A 16,437-nucleotide genomic window follows, 5' to 3' on the forward strand; every position below is an offset into this window, starting at 1 on the left:
CTGCCTCCCTCTCTGCAGCGCCGGCTCCCTTTTGCCGAACCAACTCTTGCTCCCGAGAAACAATCAGCTGAGAGCCCGGAGGATTTGAGGCGTTCGCTCCGGGCCACGCGCCGCTTTCCATTGGTCACCGCGGAGCTCCACCCGCCGGGCGTCCAGCCGACGAACCCATTGGCTGCGCCTCCGAGTCATTCAGCGGAGAAGGCTCCGCCTCGTTCTCTCCCTCTTCCCCCCCCCTCCCCCGCCTTCCCTTGCTCCACCGGATTTTCTAATCCAGGGGGTCTTCAAACTTGGCCCTTTTATGACTTGTGGACTTCAACTCCCAGAATTCCTCAGCCAGCTTCGCTGGCTGAGGAATTCTGGGAGTTGAAGTCCACAAGTCATAAAAGGGCCAAGTTTGAAGACGTGCGGCGCGCTGCCTTTTCCCTCATCCGGTTCGCTTCTTTTAACGCTCTCTCCTTCGCTTTCGCTTTGCTTTGCGCTTGGCTGCTGGATCGCTGGTGCGAGAGGCCTTTACGCCTGAGTAAATGCTTGTTTGGAGACGCTTTTTGTTAACGCTGACTGTTTTCATAACTGCCGCGGCCCCCGTTTCTCCTTGGATGGGCGGGCTGCAGCATTATTGTCTGAAGCCTTTGGCAAATGCGATCGCTTGTTTTTCCTTCGATTCCTTCCGTCTCTGTCCAGCGCCGTGGGATTTCTGCGAACTGACCGGAAGCCAATCGCCTCCTTTCTTAAGTGCGGTTGTCAACCCGCGCCCCGTCTCCGAAATGCATTTGTCTGAACGATGCTCTCTCTCCCTGCTCGTTAAGACGGCTGTGATTTTGTTTTTATATCTTTATCATTAAACTACTGCTGCTCAGATTTGGGAAGATTGGAGGTTGAATACGTAACATATTTTTTCCACCATACCCTTTTGCTGTTGATTGATTGATTGATAATGTTTCATAACCTGGTTTTCCACTCATAAAAAAACACCAGTATTTAAGAAATGTAGTATTTAAGAAATGTGTTTTCAGTCTATTTTAAAGTTATTGGATCACCGGAGTGCTCATGTATCAAAGTTGATGGAGTCTGAAGTCTAGGTTGACAAGACGCATCAGTATCTGGATTTTGGTGACGGTGGAAATGGAGTTCTCAAAACACAATTGATCTGGGGAGTTTGGTGTTGAGGAAATTCCCCAGGAACATTGAGTGGTGGCTGACAGCTTGGACTGCACTCCAGACAAAACAGAGTGAAATGGCAGGTGAGTTACTTCTTTTGATCGTTTTATTGTGATAGCTCTGAAAGTAAGAGATAATAATTAAACTTATATGCTGCCTGTCTCTCAGTAACTGGGCAGCTCACAACAATCAACGAAATTAGAATTCATGATTTTTGATCATTAATTAGTCCTTGACTTATTGGTTTAGCAACCGTTCAAAGTTACAACAGTGCTGAAAAAAGTGAGTTATGACTGCTCCTTGCACTTACATCATCGCAGCATCTCTGCAGTCCTGTGATGGTGATCTTTCCTCTTGGAGAGTGGCATCTATTTATGATAGTTGCAGCATCCTGGAGTCATGTGATCACCATTTGTGACTTTCCCAGCTGGCTTCCGACAAGCAAAGTCAATGGAGAAGCTAGCAGGGAAGGTTCCAAATTGGGATCCTGTGATATCTTGCAAAATGACTGTGGCAAAAAAGGTTGTAAAATCAGGTGCAGTCATAGGATGCCTCACTTATCACACTGCTTAACAATGAATTTTCTTGCCCTGATTGTGGTTGTAAATTGAGGACTACCTATAGGATCGATAAAAGATAAAAATGGCAAGGGTGACAGACTAGATGGACTGTAGCAAAGTGTCTCACCATTTCTCGCCCAAAGTTTTGGATCAAGAGCCAGGTCTTCTTCAAGGCTCTTATAACAACAGCAGAGTGCAGGGCATTGTGATATTGGGTGAAACTTTATTCCAGAGGGAAGAGGCTGCTACAGAGATAACAATATGGCCAAATTCATAAGCACGTGTACTAGGAGATAAGTGATGTGATGTCTGGAGGAGTGGATATAAATTAGATGTTTTTCCTAATTGTCAGAGTGACAAAATGCCTCAAAACTTGTGAATAACTTTGAGATTGAATGTCTTAAGTATCTTTAAGGACTATCTCAAGAGCATGTCAAGGGCTTTTCACAAAATAATTGCCTCTCCATAACTCCTCCCACTCCCCTTAGCTCCTAGGATGCATGCTAAAGCCATCCAATTTATCTTTTTTTCCCAGACAGTTGGTCAAAATTCAAAGCATAACCCTGGTCTACAAAAATCTGCCATACTTTGCTAGTATGTTCACAAGGCCAGTACGGAGTCCACAGTCTCTGCAGTCCTCAATTAAATGAAGTAATCGTAGCAATGTTGAGAGAGACTCTACTTACAAAGGACCATGGGAGGGTGTGGAAGGCTACCAGACTGTTAAAATATAATTGGAAGAATATCTGAAGGCCAGTGAAGAAGATGCACTCCCTTTCAAATGGAACTTCTCATGCTGCAAATGTCCTAGTACACCTGAAGGCTTACTGAATCCTACAAAACTAATTAAACAACAGAAAAGAGATATAGCAAGAGAAGGTATTGCATGGCCAGTGCACGTGCGCAGACACACACACACACACACACACACACACACACCCCTATGGAGATTCTCAGTCATCCAGGTCACGGTTGTCCCAAAGGTGTTTTTTTCACAAGGCAACTGGACTTTCTTGGTTTTTCTTGGTTTTGCTTCTCATCCAAGAAGCTTCTTCAGCTCTGATTGGATGGTGGGGAATGGAAGGATTTATACTCCTTGCAGACAGTGGGTCACTTGCATTCGCTAAAAGAATGCAAATGACCAACCATGTTTTTTTTCTTTCTACCATCCTTAATCCCTTGATTCGGGATGGAGTTGAGGTGACTGAATGGAGCTGAGCATTTACTGGAATTGCGCCCTGATAGAGAAATATCTGTCACTGCCCAGGATTGAACTCTCAACCTTGAGTGGGAAGGCAAGCATCTTCACCTCTAGGCCACTCCTCCACTCAGTGCAACCAACTACAATAATGGATAGTCCTTTGGGGGTTGAAATTGATCACTTTGGGGAACCCTGGGTTAAAATGTTGAACTAGGATAGAAAGATATTCTTTACCTTTTTATCTGTACTGTATATATGTTTCTATGGAATAACAAGTTTGTATTTTATTTATTTTTCCCTTTTACCCAATATATCTTTAAGTTTGAATTCTCCTGGGACAACCTTGAGCAGCTGGAGACATGTCATCACCACAAATGACTCAACCGACTCGCTTCTTTTTCCTGCTCATGTCTGTTTCTTACATCTCAGTGACAAGCAGTGTCAAAAATGTGATTCCAGAGTTAAGTCTCCAGGAATATTTTAGCAACTTGCAAGCATCTAAAGCATCTTTGGTTTATTTTCAGAAGAATGGTGAGTATTTTCACCAGATTTTTTTTGTGTGAAAATTGGTTAGGAAAGAAAGAGAACTTATATCACTAAGTTTAGGAACCAAGTTGCAGTGTGCATAAAATATACTGTGATTCACTCATAATAACAATGAGCTTTTCATTCTACACAGTGTTTGTCCCCTTCACTCGTTTTTGGAGATGTCTTTAGTCAGCCATGACTCATAGCGGAAACCCCAATTCCAAATAATCTTTCAAAAAGTCAGGTGGGGTGGATGGTGAGGGAGATACCCATGGTGGTCTGATTCTCTCAGGCATTAGTTCCTTCCACTTGTCTAATCTGATGAAGAGTTCTCTAGAATGTGAAAGGTTGTATATGATTTTGTGATATTTTGGTTGCTTGTGATATTTCGGTTGGTTATTTATTTTTAAAACCCTTTCTATAGTGGTTCTACTGGAATAGGCTGCGTCTTGTCCTTAGGAAGGTGACTTTGGCTGTTCAGAGGGCAACCCTGATCTAATTTAATGTCTGAGGAAGAACAGTCATAACAAAGCCATCAATATTTATGGTCACCTTCTGGAGCCTTTGATATTGACAATGGCAGTGATACATTTATCTTGTTTATTTTACATATAGCTCAACTTTGAACTCTGCTTAATTTACTTATGACTTGCTTAATTTTCCCCTTGGGCACACCAGCTTTTAATCTTTAGTATGCCATTCAGAGGCAGTTGAGAGGAAGTTCAAGCAAGATTTCATTGGGAAGGAATCTCACAATTTACATGCCATTCTAGAGAAGGCCAGTTTAAGAAACCAGTTCCATATAAGTCAGTACAGGCAATCCTCGATTTACAACGGTTCATTTAGTGATATTCGAAGTTACAATGGCACTGAAAAAAGCAACTTATGACCGTTTTTCACACGACTGTTGCAGCATCCCCATGGTCACATGACCAATATTGGGATGCTTGGAAACTGATTCATGTTTATGACAGTTGCCGTGTCTTGGGGGTCACGTGATCCCCTTTTGCAACCTTCTGACAAGTAAAGTCAATGGGGAAGCTAGATTCATTTTACTAACAACTGTGGCAAGAAAAGTCATAAAATGGGGCAAAGCTCACTTAACAAATGTCTTGCTTAGCAACAGAAATATTGGGCTTAATTGTGGTTGGAAGTCAAGGACTACCTGTAGTGCTATTAACATAACAGTCATAGTAATGACCCCTTCATGGATTACTGTCTTGTCATGGTGAAGGGGCTTGCGTAATTCAATGAAGCTATGAGCTATGCTGTGCAGACAGACAGGTCATAGCAGAGAGTTCTGACAAAATGTGATCCACTGGAGAAGCAAATGGAAACCCACTCCAGTATCTTTGCCATGAAAAACCCATGGATAGTACCAAAAAGCAAAATGATTTGGTGCTGGAAGATGAGCCCCTCAGGTCGGAAAACACCCAATATGCTATTGGGGAAGAGGAGAGGGCTAGTAACATTGTGTAAGAGGTGGCAACCAAAACCATCCCAAAGAAAAAGAAATGCAAGAAAGCAAAATGGCTGTCTGAGGAAGGTTTGCAAATAGCTGAGGAAAGAAGGGACACGAAAGGCAAGGGAGAAAAAGAAAGATACACCCAATTGAATGCAGAATTCCAGAGAATAGCTAGAAGAGATAAGAATGCCTTCTTAAATGAACAGTGGAAAGAAACAGAAGAAAACAATAGAATAGGGAGGACTAGAGATCTCTTCAAGAAAATTGGAGAGATGAAGGGAACATTTCATGCAAAAATGGGCATGATAAAAGACAAAAATGGCAGGGACCTAACAGAGGCAGAAGAGATTAAGAAGAGGTGGCAAAATTACACAGAACTATACAAGAATGAGCTTAACATCCCTGATAACCACGATGAGATGGTCACTGACCTCGAGCCAGACATCCTAGATTGTGAAGTAAAATGGACCTTAGGAAAGCTGAGCAACAACAAAGCTAGTGGAGGTGACAGTATTCCAGCTGAGCTATTCAAAATCTTAAAAGACGATGCAGTAAAAGTGCTACACTCAATTTGCCAGCAAATTTGGAAAACTCAACAATGGCCACAGGATTGGAAAAGGTCAGTTTACATTTCTTTCTTTCCAAAGAAAGGAAGTGCCAAAGAATGTTCAAACTATCGCACCATTGCACTCATTTCACATGCTAGTAACGTTATGCTTAAAATCCTACAAGCTAGACTCCAGCAGTATGTGGATTGAGAACTACCAGAAGTACAGGCAGGATTTCGAAGAGGCAGAGGAACTAGAGATCAAATTGCCAACATAAGCTGCATCATGGAGAAAGCTAGGGAGTTCCAGAAAAACATCTACTTCTGCTTCATTGACTATGCTAAAGCCTTTGATTGTTTGGATCACAACAAACTGTGGCAAGTTCTTAAAGAGATGGGAGTACCAGACCATCTTATTTGTATCTTGAGAAACCTATATACGGGTCAAGAAGCAACAGTGAGAACTGGACATGGAACCACTGACTGGTTCAAAATTGGGAAAGGAGTCCGGCAAGGCTGTATACTGTCGCCCTGCCTGTTTAACTTATATGCAGAGCACATCATGAGAAAGGCAGGGCTAGATGAATCAAAAGTTGGAATTAAGATTGCCGGAAGAAATATCAACAACCTAAGATATGCAGATGATACCACTCTAATGGCAGAAAGTGAGGAAGAACTAAAGAGCCTCTTGTTGCGGGTGAAGAAGGAGAGTGCAAATTTGGGTTGAAACTTAACATTAAGAAAACCAAGATCATGTTATCCGGCCCTCTCAATTCCTTGGCAAATAGATGGGGAGGAAATGGAGGTAGTGACAGATTTTATTTTCCTGGGCTCCAAGTTTTCTACAGATGGGGACTGCAGCCAAGAAATTAAAAGACGCTTGCTCCTGGGGAGGAAAGCCATGACAAATCTAGACAGCACACTAAAAAGCAGAGACATCACCCTGCCAACAAAAGTGTGTATAGTCAAGGCCATGGTCTTCCCAGTTACAATGTATGGCTGTGAAAGTTGGACCATAAGAAAGGCTGAGCGCCAAAGAATTGAGGCCTTTGAACTATGGTGCTGGATAAGACTCCTGCGAGTCTGTTGGCCTGCAAGGCGATCAAACCGGTCAGTCCTAGAGGAGATCAACCCTGACTGCTCTTTAGAAGGCCAGATCCTGAAGCTAAAACTCAAATACTTTGGCCACCTAATGAGAAGGAAGGACTCACTGGAGAAGAGCCTAATGCTGGGAAAGGTTGAGGGCAATAGAAGAAGAAAGGGATGACAGAGAATGAGGTGGCTGGATGGAGTCACTGAAGCAGTAGGCGTGAGCTTAAATGGACTCCAGAAGATAGTAGAGGACAGGAAGGCCTGGAGGAATGTTGTCCATGGGGTTGCGATGGGTCTGACATGGCTTCGCAACCAACAACAACATAGTAATGAAATCATGTAAGTCTGAATGTACTTCTTCCTTTCTTTCTTTTATCTTCATGTGAAGTAGAGAGGGGTTTGTTTGAACCCTTTGCTCAAATTACTTTCTTGGCACAGGCTCAAACTCTTCTTATCTGGCCTTGGTAGTAGCTCTTCCTTCTGTCCGTCAAGGCCTTCTGTGCCCTTTCCTATTTGTGTCATTAGGGTACAGAACAGAGGTAAAAGATTAGCTGGTTAATAAAAATGGCCTTAAATCAACATGAGGATCTCAAGTCAAGCCAACAATGCAGAGAGAGTGAAACATTCATTCGTGCTGTTAAATCCAGTATAAGCTGGTACCCTATTAATACTGCTTTATAAAATCCTAGTGAGAGCACACCTGGAATACTGCAACCAATTTTGCTCACCATATTACAAAGAAGATGTTGAGACCTTGGAAAAAGTTCAGAGAAGAGCAACTAAGATGATCCAAGGCCTTTCAGACTAAAACATATGAAGAACGGCTGCAGGACTTGGGTTTGGCTAGTCTGAAGAAAAGAAGAAATAGGGGTGACATGATAGCAGTATTCCAGTATTTGAGAGGCTGCCACAAAGAAGAGGGGATCAAGTTATTCTCCAAAGCACCAGAGGGCAGGACAAGAAACAATGGTTGGAAACTGATCAAAGAGAGAAGCAACCTGGAATTAAAGAGAAACTTCCTAACAGTGAGGACAATTAACCAGTAGAACAGCTTGCTTCCAGAAATCGTGGGAGCTCCATCCCTGGAGGTTTTTAACAAGAGGTTGGACAGTCACTTGTCTGAGATGGTATAGGTTGTCCTGCTCGTGCAGGGGGCTGGACTAGAAGACCTCCAAGGTCCGTTCCAGCTCTATTGTATTCTATTCCCCCATTCCCCTGATTTCTGAAAAAAAAGATGAAAATTAAACAATGCTTTAGAAATACTAAAAACATCACTGTGATTGTCATTATGATACCAGTCTTGTTTTTTTTTATTCCAGTTTCACCACATAGCGAGGTGTTCTTGGAACAGCTGGAGAACTCCAGAGAAGCTCTCCAAGATTATGGGATTTCTATTTTAAAGGTGGGATTGTTTTTTGATTTGTAATTTTTAGGGAAGCATGATATTTTTGGAATTTCAAGACAGTCCAGCCAAATTCTACCACAATGTAAATGACAAATTGCACATCAGCTTTTCATTGCAGAGTGAAATAGTTCTCTATTGTTTTCAATAAAACATAATCCTACTGTGTCAATTTATTCTCTGTCTGTCTAGTGCAATCTGTTTGACTGTTAAGTCCTGAGATAACCGTTTTCCCATTACTGTTTTCTTTTTGTTCTGCCCAACTCAGTAGAAAATTGGAAAGAAATTAAGTAAAGCGATTGAAACTGTATCCCTCTGTCTGTCAGCATGGTAAATCTCTGAATACTAAACAGAATGGAACCACATTTGGTGTGCAGGGAAAAAGAATGTGGTTTAAAAAAATGGCCTGGATCAATCTGGGAGCTATAAAGAAGGACATTCTTCCAGCTGTGGGAAAGGCTCAAACATTGACAGCTGCTCTGTTGCACTCATGTGATCCAGGGCAGATCTATGCAGCCTGTATATACATATACATGAATTTAGGGCCACTCTGGTAAGGGTTGGAAAAAATTCCAGAACTTCTGCTTATAAATTAGATATCTCTCAGTTCTTTCACTGAGCTGCTATCTTCTAGCACTGTATAAAGAGAAGGCATGTAGAAGGAGAACACTGGAGATCTGGGAATAACAAAAGGAGAGAGGGTTTTTTTTCCTCGTTTAATATGGGTTCAGTGAGACAATTCATTAAAATCATGGTTTTATATAACACGTCTGCTTTTATTTATAATAATATGTGCTACTATTTTGCTATTGATATTAATAGAAGCTTCTCTCCAAGAGCAAAAAGCAGGTTTGGAAGTTAGGATTTTGAACAGGATTGTGATGCAGGGACACAAAAACCCAACTCCATATGCCTCATTCTCAATCCTGATGTTTCCCAAAAGTTGTTTTCTAAAAATAAGCAAAGTCAGACTCCTGAAATGTGTATTTAATGCATCACTCAGTTTGTCTAATTTGTTGGTGTGGAGGACGAGAGGAAGGTGTTCATATAAGTGTTTCCAAAGGAATCACAGTACGTCTCAGCAGGTGATTTGAGATGATCTCGAAAGCTAAGCAGGTTTGGGTTTGATTCATTCTTGATGACAGCCATCAACTTCACGATTATATAACTGAGCTGGTTGCAGGTTTCACACTTTTGCCACATGGTAGTTAATATTACAATTGTATCTCAGTAGATGTTAGGATTTTTTTTCTTCGTAGGTTAACTGCCAAAGAGAAGAAGCCTCCAGCTACTGCAGAGGAGATAACTCCTTGGGAAAAGTATACCTATTCAGGTAAAGAGTTCATCTGATTACAAATGAATAAATTACAGTGATTCAGCTTACATAGCTAGTTCTGGGGTTACAACAGGCATTGGGCCAGAATGTCTCTCTCTTTGCAATGCAGTTGTACAGTAAGATGTCACATGATTGTATCACTTAGTGACAACAATCCTGGCAGTCCTGGTTGCTGTCGTAATCCCAGGACAATGCAGGTGTTAATCAAGGATCTTGTGTGATCACAGTGTTGGAAAAGGTGGGAATCCCAGGCCAGCAGGCGAGAACTCTGGGTGGTCAGGTGCTACAGAGCATGGGGAAGTGCTGTAGTGGCATGTGGGAAGGTCTCAAATACTGATCATATAACTGCAGGATTTTGCAGGTGTCTTAGGTGTAAGCTGATTGCCAAGTGCCTGAACCACAATCATGTGCCCTTGGGGATGCTGCAATGGCCAGAGCTTTATTGTAGGTCGCCCTCATTCAGCAACCTTGTTAGTTTGAATGGTTGCTGAACAAGTGGTCATAACCCGAGGACTGTTTCTATAGCTCGGCATTGAGCTCAGATTATGTGTGCTCTCTCCCTCATTCTGTGTCCTTCCCCAGCTTCTTTTTTTCCTAGCTATCCTGGCCAAATGTGATAGGAGTTTCAACACAACATCATTTGGAGGCTAACAAAAAAAGGGCAACTGTTTGTTTATATATTTAGGAAAACTTAACTTTGGCCACCCAAAGTTAGCTTATTAATCATAGGAAAGCAAAGGAGAGAAGGCTGAGTTTGGTCTGTTCTGAAACGAAATGAACTTCTTTATCCATGCTTTGAACTGAAAACACATGCTTTTATTTTGCTGAAACACCCCATTTCATTAAATGAACCATTAGTTTGTGATGGCTGGGTATAAAAATATGCACAGGTATAGAAAAGGTAGTCCCAGCCATTTTTTCCTCTCCCAGTATTAGAATTCCAGTAGTGAGTTTCAAACCTATTCAATTCTAATAAGAGAAGCTTTGATTTTGTAACTAGACCAAATATCAATGCCATCAGATGTGGTGAGGATCACCAATTTAAGCAGTTTTATCAAGAGGTATATTAACTAAATAGTATGGCCTGGAGACTCTAGCAGCCTGTCCTGTGTTTACATAATGATCATGTCTTCTCTTAGGTTCCTTGTTTCCCATCTTCCAAGCTTCAGCCCTCAGATCCAAAGGTGCTTTTCTTGTTTTTTTCCCCCTTGAAAACATTTTACTTCTCATCTGAGAAGCTTCTTCAGTTCTAGCTGACTGGTGGGGAATAGAAGGATTTATATTCTTTGAGACCACCTGGGGATCTATCTATATCCTCAGATCACCCGAATCGAGTGTGTAAATGGGTGTGGAGTCTTCGTCTGCATTGTAAACAGGAGATGTTGTATCTTTCCTCCTCTGTTGAGAGAGGAATGCTCAATTTTAACATAGATGGCCTCTTTGACCTCTCGTGAAAGCAGTGGTCCTCTCTGTCTGGAAAGTGAATTTTTGGAAAAGCACCTTTGGGACAACCATGACCCGGATGATTGAGAATCACCGTAGACATTCAGCCCTCAGACATATGAACCTATAGCAGATCAGATCAACTCACCATTTGAGAAGAGGGCTGGTTCTGAGGGTTCTTGAAAGATCGAGGGGTCAGATCTTAGTCTGGACACCTTTCGATACAACTGCTCTATGCAACAGAAACACGTAGAAATGGCATTCAGTAGCTTTGCTTCCATTCTGCATGTTACTGGGCATATTGAAGGCTGACTGGCACCCCATAAAGAAGTCTTGACTCCCACCATCCCAAAGATGCAGCGTGTGATAGACTGTGTTCATGTTCTTGCAGAAGCTGCCAGCTAGCTATAAGCATTTATCTTGTTTTCCAGAGCCCATGTGTTGGTTCATGAACTTGCCATAGATGCCTTGTTCAGCTTGGATGCTATTGTGGCAAATGTACTTTTGTAAGTTCTCTTTTCTTTATTTACTCAATGTACCTCCTGCCTGTAAATAACAAGAATTGAAGCTGCCAGAAGACTGAGAAGCAAAACTCTCTCAACACCCAAAGTGGTAGAAGGAGGAGAAGGAGGAGGAGGAGGAGGAGAAGACATCCTGCCTTTATTCAAGACAGCAAACAAAGCTAAATACAAATACAATTAAAAAAATATTAAAACTAGTTAAAATTCTCTTGTTCGGGGTATTTCCTGATGTTATTTTTCCTAATGAGCTGTCACTTTTTTTATGGAAAGCAGATAGTCCCAGCTGGTTCATGAGAAATTACCAGAGAGAGTTGTAGACAGCAGGACTTTAGGAGTGAAGTAGAAAAGTGATAAAGCAAGGAGTCTTTGGCAGGAGCTTGTAATAAATATCAGACCTCGTAGTTGTTAAAGGGCTTGGATTTATTTCATTGAAATGTTTGTAATCTGTCAGGCCCCAAACCAAGAATGACATGTGACAATTCTTCCAAGCTGAGTTCTGTATCGTTCTTTATTACTCTTCCTTTGGGTGCCACGCTGTGGTGATGTACAAGCCAAATTTCTGCACAGCAACCAACAGTGGCCAGGGTTCAGGATCCATTGGGGTGTTGGGTTGTACCACTAGTTTTAACACTTCTACTAAAAATGAATCACTTAATAGGGACCAGAATACTGCCGTGCTAAAAAGCAAAGAGAGCCAATGTAGTGGTTAAGACACCAAGCTAGAAATTGGGAGACCCAAGAATTTTAGTCCCATTCAGTCCCATAAAGCCAGCTGGATGACCTTGAGCCAGTCCCTCCCTCTCAGCTCTAGGAAGGAAGCAAAGGCAAACCACTTCCAAAATCTTCTCAAGAAAACTGCAAGGACTTGTCTAAGAAGCAGTTGGGAGTCAGCACTAACATGAAGTCAGTAAAGCAAACAAACTCAAAGTAGATCTCACTGGACTTGAATGGATTCGCACATCCTTGTGTCTAGCAAGCTCAATCTGAAGCTACAGTTCGTTATTTTCGTAGGTTTCTCAGAATAACAAGCCATAAATTCTGATTTGTAGATCACAAGTTAGTTTTTTTTTTAATACAAAGTTTCCTAATTTATTTAGCTGTTTTTAGGAGGAACCAGCTCGAAAGCCATCAAACAGGAAGTGTATGCATGTTTATTAAATTACAGCAGACATGTCAAACACAAGGCCCGGGGGCCAGATGCGGCCCGCGAAATGGATTCATGCGGCCCACGAAGCCATCCTGGAAACAGTGAGGGAACGGCCCCCACTGCCTTGGCCCTGGCCCAGAGACCCTCCTTCTGCCAGAGACCCTCAGATCTGTCCCACTCCTGCCCAGGTCCCCATAGGCACCCTTGATGCGAACGATGTAGAGCTGGCCACGCCCACCCAGTAGGCCACGCCCACCCTGGCCATGCCCACCTGGCCCCCTGAGGGCAACCGCAATGCTGATGCGGCCCTCCATGAAATTGAGTTTGACACCCCTGAATTACAGTAATGTAACAGGCATTGTGTTTTAGGCCCCTTTTAAGCCCTCTTACTTAAAATGCAGATGGCTTGTTTTCTTGCTGAGGGTCTTCACACGTTGGTCATCCTGTTCTCTTCCCAGTGCTCTCCTCTTCGATGAAGTGAAATATATTTCGACACTGATGGACCTTCAGCATTTAGAAAACACTCTGAAGGGTCGGTCTGATCTTGCTTTCGCATATGTGCCAGCCATTGGGACAGCAGGTAATCCTATAGCTCTAGCACCCATTCACAAAGCTTTCTATCATTCGTGGGCTGCTGCTTTTGCGATGTGTTTTGCTTTGAACTAACATGCCACTTTCCTGCTAAATGTTTTCTATTTTTCGTGCTGTCTTACAGTTTGTTTTTCTTTTGTATTTTGAGCTGGTCTGGAAGAGGTAAGCACTATGTGTGACTAACATGTAGATAAATAAAAGCTAAGTGATACGTATTATGTCTGTTCGTAAACTTGAATAGCCTTTGACACGGGTAGATTTTGCCTGGAGTTTGCAAAGTCAGGAATTAAGTTGGTTTAGGACAGGAGTGAGCATCTGAAGTTCTCCACAGTGAAGGAGTGTGCTTGGTCTTTTGAGTGGTGCACTGAAAAACTGTAATGGTACGTGGGAATGATCTTGGGTGACAAGGAAGAAGAGCCGCAGACTGGACAACCAGGGTGTAGAAGGTGCCTCAGCCCAGAGAAGGAGGAAAGAGAGTGTGGGAAGAATCCCAGGAAGGAATCCTGCCTAGTTTTCCAGAGAGTAAAAGGAAAGGAAGGGAGGAGTGGCTTTGGAATTGCAAGATTCTGTTAATGTAACTTTACAATAAAGATAGAAGTAGTACTCCTGGTTGTGCTTCGTTTCTGGAGCACAGATAGTCCTCGACTTACAACAGTTCATTTAGTGACCGTTTGAAGATACAACAGCGCTGGGGGAAAAAAGCAACTTATGACCGTTTTTCACACGACCATGGTAGTATCCCCATGGTCATGTGATCAAAATTCAGACGCTTGGCAACTGACTCATATTTGTGACGGTTGCAGCGTCCCAGGGTCATGTGATCACCTTTCCCAATCTTCTAACAAGCAAAGTCAATCGGGAAGCCAGATTCATTTAACACCTTTGTTACTAATTTAACAACTACAGTGACTTACTGAAAACTATGGCAAGAGAGGTCTAAAATGGGGCAAAACTGACTTAACAAATGTCTCGCTTAGCAACAAAAACATTGGGCTCAATTTTCATAAGTCGAGGGCCACCTGTACCCCAGCGTTCTAAAGAACACTCCCAAATTACTTTTGTTTAAATTTGAATTAAACTAAATGCGGTTTACTATTGTATCCCTTATACTCAATATTGTTTTTTTTTCTAAGTTGAAAAATTACTAAGCAGTGGCTGTTTTTCAGAAAGGCTGAGACATCCAAAGGCTACACCTTTCTGATTTAAGGGGAAAGGAAGAAGAGAGACAGAAAGACGAGATTTAGTCAATTGATGAGTAAACATTTTCTCTTTCTAGAGCACCGAGTCTTCATGGAGGCTGCATTTGTTTATGGCTCAGTTAAGTTTGCCTTAACTACTGAAGTGGCGGTTCTGAAGAGCATTCGGTAGGCATTTCTCTATAAGAGCCCATATGCATCAGACCAAAGTCTTCAGGCTAGTGTTAAATGTCACACACAGTGGCCAATCAGGAACAGAACATGAGGGTGACAGCTTCATCCTCTTAAAAGGTAAAGGTAAAGGTTCCCCCGCACATGCGTGCTAGTCGTTTCCGACTCTAGGGGCCGGTGCTCATCTCTGTTTCAAAGCCGAAGAGCCAGTGCTTGTCCAAGGACGTCCGAGGACATCTCCGTGGTCATGTGTCCGGCATGACTAAACACCAAAGGCGCACGGAACGCTGTTACCTTCCCACCGTAGTGGTCCCTATTTTTCTACTTGCATTTTTACGTGCTTTCGAACTGCTAGGTTGGCAGAAGCCGGGACGAGTAACAGGCGCTCACTCTGTTACGCGGCACTCGGCATTTGACCCGCCAAACTGCCGACCTTCTGATCGACAAGCTCAGCATCCTAACCCACTGAGCCACCGCGTCCCTTTCTTCATCCTCTTAAGAGGCAACAAATTCTGCTCTGCTTACTGCCATGGCTGGATATAGAGGTCCAACCAAGTAAAGGCAGCGATGACTTTGGAAAAAAAATTTCATAAAATATAATCAAAACAATTTATTACAGACAAACAGCTAAAGTAATTGCAAATGGAGATTTTACAGAAAATTTCAGTATTAAAAATGGCACAAGATAAGGGTGTCCACTGTCTCCCATTGCTATTCATACTAACATTGGAGGTATTAAATAGAAATATTAGGCAAGATATGGAAATGAAAGGACTGGAAATAAATGAAAAATTACAAATTGCAAGCATTTGCAGACGATTTAGTCTTTATACCAGAAGAGCCTCTTGAGACAAGCTTTAAGCTTATGAAAAAGAGAGAAGAATTTGGAGCAGTGGCAGGTCCGGCTGGATGTAGAGGTCCAGCCAAGTAAAGGCAGCGATGCTAAGAAAGGAGTGGTGAGTAACTGGTCACCAGTTTTGTGGATCTATTAAAAATGCAGGTGTAAATTAAGGCAGTGGCCCACAATCCCCAGTCCATGGACTGGCACCGGTCTGTGGCATGCCAGAAACCAGGCCACGCAAACAAGCGAAGCCCCATCCGCGGGATGCAGGCAGCATGTGGAGCCTTGGTGGAGCAGTGGGCTAATGCCTCCTTAAGTAACACCAGCTGCCTGCAATTAGTGCAGGTTCGAGTCCCACCAGGCTCAAGGTTGACTCAGCCTTCCATCCTTCTGAGGTAGGTAAAATGAGGACCCAGATTGTTGGGGGCAATAAGCTGACTTTGTAATAATGCCGCTTGGGGCCCCCCCGAAAGCCCTAATAAGCAGGCATATACATAGAATGAAGGCTGTTGCTAAGCACATTGGTTTGTGCTTCTTAGATTGTAAGCCGCCCTGAGTCTTCAGAGAAGGGCGGGATATAAATGGGATTAAAATAAATAAATAAATAAATAAATAAATAAATAAATAAATAAATAAATGTGAAACCACGCCCCTTCCAGTCCATGGACAAATTTCTCTTCACGGAAGTGGTCGCTGGTGCCCAAAAGGTTGGGGGCTGCTGAATTAAGGAGTCGAGGCTTTGATATAGGCAGCTATTTGGAACAGGGGTCCAAGGTGACCTTTCACATATGGTAGAAGGCTTTGTTTTTTGTTTGCCTTCCATCCTGTGCATAGCGTAGCCAGGGGTTGGGATGTGGCAGACAAAGCCAGCTCATTTTTTGATTTGTGCTTTCCTACTTCAGCAGTGAAGAGCCAGAGGTGCCGTCTTCAAAACTCTTCTTTTGCCACTGTAAGGTGGCCATGGATCCTAAACAGCCATGCCACAGGACTCTGATGGAACAGCCACTGACTACGTTAAGCATCCACAAGTTTCTGAAGCTGATGGGGGAACCTCTGGTGGTAAGTGACTTCTTTCCATGATGTTCCTCTTGTGTTCTGAATTCCCTTTAAAACATATCAGGGACAAGTTGCATCCATTAAGGCTAGTGGAATCAATGGAAATGTTAAAGGAACATGGGGAAAATCCTGTTGTTATTGTTTTTAAGCAAAAAGGAAATTTAAAGTATCTGTGATACGGT

The 16,437-nt window shown here is 42.7% G+C and overlaps 2 protein-coding genes across 3 annotated transcripts in view; one reads left to right on the plus strand and one right to left on the minus strand.

The window, feature by feature from the left end:
- GNG2 (G protein subunit gamma 2) overlaps positions 1 to 16,437 on the minus strand; it is a 432,181-nt gene that overhangs the window by 56,727 nt on the left and 359,017 nt on the right. The window lies entirely within an intron of this gene.
- TXNDC16 (thioredoxin domain containing 16) overlaps positions 298 to 16,437 on the plus strand; it is a 55,556-nt gene continuing 39,416 nt past the window's right edge. Inside the window, exons 1-8 of the mRNA XM_083378087.1 lie at positions 298 to 1,241; positions 3,241 to 3,450; positions 7,871 to 7,953; positions 9,213 to 9,286; positions 11,164 to 11,238; positions 12,859 to 12,980; positions 14,268 to 14,355; positions 16,102 to 16,258. Of these exons, the coding sequence (XP_083234213.1) occupies positions 3,279 to 3,450; positions 7,871 to 7,953; positions 9,213 to 9,286; positions 11,164 to 11,238; positions 12,859 to 12,980; positions 14,268 to 14,355; positions 16,102 to 16,258 (771 nt within the window). The 5' untranslated portion in view covers positions 298 to 1,241; positions 3,241 to 3,278. The remainder of the gene's footprint in view (positions 1,242 to 3,240; positions 3,451 to 7,870; positions 7,954 to 9,212; positions 9,287 to 11,163; positions 11,239 to 12,858; positions 12,981 to 14,267; positions 14,356 to 16,101; positions 16,259 to 16,437) is intronic.

Source organism: Vipera ursinii (genome assembly GCF_947247035.1).
Source record: "Vipera ursinii genome assembly, chromosome: 1".
NCBI classification, from domain to species: domain Eukaryota; kingdom Metazoa; phylum Chordata; class Lepidosauria; order Squamata; family Viperidae; genus Vipera; species Vipera ursinii.